A 5,265-nucleotide genomic window follows, 5' to 3' on the forward strand; every position below is an offset into this window, starting at 1 on the left:
TTTTTGATATGCCATTAATAATAGAATCAACCTTAAAATCGTTTTTTGGCAATTTTTTATGAAGTTATAGGCCATTATATACAATTTAATCGTGACGTCACTGGGGAAAAAAGTAACAAAAGATTGTGTAAATAAAACCGTGTAGGGTATCTGCCACGTACGATCTTTGCGTGCATGCAGTAACCATGGCTATAACTCTTTTGTTGGCAACCGCTGATGCAGTTATCAAGTCCTATGTATAATCGATACATCTTTACCAAACCACATTTTTCTGAAATGCGGCGATTGATTTCTAGGCCTAACATTTTTCGCGGAGGATATTTTACAGCCTGGCACATCCCTGTCTCTTATACACATCTAGATGTGTATAAGAGACAGGTACATATATCATGTACTGGTATATATAAATATAAGCCTATATTATATATATATATATATATATATATATATATATATATAAACAACATAGGGTTCCACGTGTGTTTCAACAGGGAACTTGAAACTCTTTATTGGAGAAAGCTATTTCAACATATCCTTCTTTATCCTAGGTCCTAGGTCTTTATCAAGGTATATGAAACAACTAGCAAAAAGTTTAGGCAAACATATATATTAGGAGGAGTTAGTAACCAATGCGAAATGTGTGTATACGATTTATCAGTACTGTATCTCAGAGGTCCCAAATTGGTGAATTAAGTGAAAGTGAAGTAATTTGTTGTTTATAGTGTAAGTTCTCGGTACTTTCTATTTCGTTTATTAACTGTACGTATGACATGTTAATTCAACGTGTGTCATGCCTTTACCAAAAGCCATTACATTTATTATGTATTTAACAGAAACAGAAACAGTAGTACTGTAGTCCAAATTTTGTAAGTGACAAACGAAGGGCAAAATAAGTTACAGTATTTTAAGGTTTTATTGAACTTAAGTGGTGATGCAAAGGTATGCAGTTGTTTAAACTGTAAGTACAGTGCCCTTAATACTGTACTTGAAAGAGAAAAATGCATCCACTGTAGAGTGAGTGGAGTTAAGTTATATACAATGCAGAATCAGTGGCGTATCTGTTAGAGGCGGGGGATGCGCGGCGGCCGGCTCACGCCCCTCGAAAATTTACTCAAATTCACATCCCCTCAAAACAAAATCACCGTCAATTTGTTAAAAATTACCTAATCACCTTATTTTGCCCCGCAACTGATCATCGAGTCCTCCCACTTCACCTTCCATCAGCATTTCAAGACTTATAGTAGATTCGCCACAGTGCGAAATGTGTATAGCCTACCCTGTTTATCAGTATCTGTCTAACACTTTAGCTGGGTTTTTTGCAATCCTTAATAACAATCATGTATTATCATATTATAATATATATATATGTATATATATCCTTTTATGTATGCAAACGTCTTAACGAAATGGCCACACCGGCCTTTCTTTGGGAAGTGAAACCCAAAAGAATAAATTTGCACATGTGTAGAACAACGCTATTTATCGAGATAGAATACTTTTGATAAATAATCACAATAAATCATGGTAGGCCTACTGTATATTAGTTACAGAGATGAGCTAAAAACCGTCCTGTGATAATGCTATAATTATATATTTTTAAGCCAATTTCAAAAAGTATATACATTTTTAAGAACAATATTTTCTATGACCCATATGAACATTTTCTATTCATTCTACCCCAAGGTGTTTGATAAAGCTTCATTGTGCAGCATTTGTGAGATAGCAATTCGTTTACTACTTTATTTTTCAGAAAGAAGCCACGATCTTCTGCAATGGAAGAGCAGATAAATTTAGTGTGCTCTGGCCTTCCCGTTTATAGAGCATATGCAAAATCTGAGAAGGTTAGCAACAATCTATTAGCAAAACATTATAATGTGGCTGATGATGATTATTCGTTGATATTCCTTCAGACCGGAAGCTTCGTAGAGGGTTTCCCTGATGTTGTAGAAAGTGATGTTGATTGGATGGTAATTCTCAACTCCCCTAAAGAAATTATCACCGCAGATTGGCAAGATAAAGTATTCATGCCAGTTGAACATGCACCAGCACATGTGAAAATCCAGATTCCGGTAGCAGACTTACAAAGATTCCAGAAAAAATGTTGGGTTACTTCAAAATCTTTAGGCCTTCTAAACGCTGTAGAGGGAGAAGAAGCATTTATATCTGCAAAAAGAGCACGTAATCTTAATAAGAATGATTTTCGTCCGGACTGGATGAAAGACAACAAACCAAGTTCTCCATGGGAAAATCCTGAAAATGATGAAACATCCCCATCCTACTGTCTTCAAAGTCAGGAAATGAAGAATGTAACCGTCGATCGAGTACCTGCACTCCAATGTGAAGGCTGGCCAAAAGTTGCTCACGAATGGATTGGCAGAAAGCGTAACTGGCCTGCAGCCTCATTAGTTGAGAAAATCTCATCTGGTGATTTTTACATTGTTCCGAAGCCTTCGAGTGCTTCCGGAGACCATGAAAACGAATGGCGACTATCGTTTTCTTTCGCAGAAGCTGAACTTCTGCAGAACTTTGGTGACGTACAAGTTCGCGTTTATTACGTTTTACGTACACTGTACGTTAAACACTTAAAAGAAAGAGTGAAAGGCACTTTAAGTTCATATAACATAAAAACAACTTTGCTGTATATGTTACAGGATCATAAAACAGACTTCTGGTCAGAAGAGAATACCGTAGCTATTATCCAAACCTTCTTTGAAAGACTTCATCAATATCTCAAGGAAGGATTCTGTCCCCATTATTTCATACCAAAACATAACCTTCTGTATAAAATCTCGAGACCAGAGCTCGACAAAGCTGCTTATGAAATATCAGTGTTAATTGCAGATCCGGCTTCAGCATTGAATGAAATTACTGAGAAGGGATTTCTGGGAATGATGCCACGCTTTGGGTTTTGGAACGTGGAAGTGAGGAGCAGATTAACATTAAAACTCATGGAGCTACCGGAACACGAAGCATACACAGCCATCACTTCTAAATCTGCGAGCAACTTAGCATTTTGTAAAACTATTGAACGAAAATGTTTTGTAGACATTTTACACGACACTGCATGTGCTATCAAAGCATTTCCTGGAAGTGACAGCTTTGTAAATATATATTTGCCTCTGATATTTCGCGGTTATCACATGTCGTCTGCAACCGAAGGAGACGGCTCTACCCTGACATTCAATCAATTAAAGATGGCACGACCGGATCCAGCATTTATGGAGATGAATGTTGAACAACTGAATAACTCAATCTATGTATGGGTGGAGCTATGCAGGGTTGCTTTAGAACAAATTTTGCGAGGGGGGAAAACTAAGTTAATTACCCATTGCAACACAGCATACAAACTCTTAACACTTAACAAGTTTGAAAAGGATAACACAGTGGTACCAGAATTTAAATTGTTCCATAAAATGTGCTCAATTGCCTCTGGTTTTCTTGCTTCGGCGAATCTTAACGCCAAGGAAATTGACTACGAACAACTTCTCACTGTTATGGATGGAAGTTTACCGTCAATTGCCGAAGGATGCTTACAGGAAAAAGACCTATGTGAGCCAGTTGTCTTCGTGTTTACTGGTGGAACCAGTCAAATGGCCAACAAACTTTATAAAGTATAATTAATTCTCACACTGATATTACATTGAATTTCTCCTAAGGAAAGACCAAATCGTTTCAAACATATTTGCTGTCATATTCTGGGATATATATATCTGTCTCTTATACACATCTAGATGTGTATAAGAGACAGTTTCTCAAAGTGTACTTTCCGGCCATCTAGAAGTGCCATAAACATGAACTTGTCCTACCTCAGCCCCAGCCATGGTGGGGCTGAGGTAGCGTAAATCTCCTATCTGTAAATTTACTGTCTGAACCCCTCCCCTCCGGTTTATGTCGAATTCCAAGATCCAAATATGTCATAAGTTGGCGAATCATCTTCCATCCATAATTTTATTGATGGAATATCAACTATGGGTCGGCCTAAATTTTACAAATTAAAAATTAAATGGGGGATAAAAATAAAATTACCTTAAATTAGTTTTAATATTTCAAAAAAATGGCTATTTTTTCTAATTTTAGATGTATTCACAACATAATATAATATAATATAATATATATTAATATAATATAATATAAAAATATCTTGAGATGTAATATGCCAACTAGATTTCCTAGTCAATGGCTGCCAATAAAACTGATATATTTTCAGTGGCTAAATTTATTATTATTATTATTATTATTATTATTATTATTATTATTATTATTATTATTATTATTATTATTATTTATTATTATTCAAATTTTTGAGTTTGACAGTGTCACTTCCGGCCATGGTGGGGTGAGATCGTTTCTATTTCGAATTCCAGTATTCGCCACTGTTTAATGTTGTACTTCTATCTATAATCCTATTGTTGGTATATGGACAATGAGTAATATTTAGACATGGGGGCCCGTTAGGAGTTTTGACACTTCCAGAGGGTTCTGCAAACGCAAAAAAGGTTGGGAACCACTGATATTGAATTCCTATGAACACAAAGATCATTTTTTATGCTATTACATTACTCATTTTTTTTTTTGCGTGTACCATGGTAGGCATTAAGCCTAATGTTAAATATCGGTTAGTTGTTGTCGACTTTGAATGAGTAGTATGCACAGTTCCTTTTAGTACACTGCAAACTTTTATTCACACAAACTGTACGTTGGTTACAATCAGCTAAACTCCAGGTTTCAGATGTTAGAGAACCCTTTTAGAGTGGAGTTTGCTCAGCTCTGTACTTTTCTTCTGTGTAATCCTAATTGAATCTAACTTACTGACTACTCACTACTCACTACTCACTACTGACTGAGTGATATGGGGGTGTTTGCCTATTATACTTTAGGTAATGGGGGTGTGTCTCAAGTAAGTCACCCCATACTTTTAGAGTTTCTGATTGGATCATAGAGAAATTCTTTCTCTATGATTTAGTAACTTGTTTACCAAAAAACTGCTAATTAAGATGTATCACAAACTTCAGAGCTTAGGCTCAAAACTGACAATCATAGATTCATTGTGAGAAAGGCAAAGTCTAACTGACTAGGGTAAAGTTATACAATGTCCAGTTATAATAATAATAATAATTTGGATTTGTAAAGCGCAAAATACATAGGTCTCTATGCGCTAGAAACCAATTTAATGCATTTATCAGGTGAAGGGTATCGATTCCAATGGTTATGCAAGTTAATACCATTGAACCTTAATACTACATTACACTAAGTTATTGGAAGAGA

At 35.7% G+C, this 5,265-nt stretch overlaps 1 protein-coding gene across 1 annotated transcript; it reads left to right on the plus strand.

Moving 5' to 3' along the window:
- Positions 1-1,545: 1,545 nt before the first annotated feature.
- LOC117121235 lies at positions 1,546-3,695 on the plus strand. The gene has a single exon (XM_033266370.1). It carries the CDS (start codon positions 1,773-1,775, stop codon positions 3,615-3,617), a length of 1,845 nt encoding a protein of 614 aa, XP_033122261.1. The 5' UTR covers positions 1,546-1,772; the 3' UTR covers positions 3,618-3,695.
- The last annotated feature ends 1,570 nt before the right edge of the window (positions 3,696-5,265 follow it).

This window comes from Anneissia japonica, unplaced genomic scaffold (assembly GCF_011630105.1).
Source record: "Anneissia japonica isolate Jap-2015-1 unplaced genomic scaffold, ASM1163010v1 scaffold287899_len104024_cov147, whole genome shotgun sequence".
Lineage (NCBI taxonomy): Eukaryota > Metazoa > Echinodermata > Crinoidea > Comatulida > Comatulidae > Anneissia > Anneissia japonica.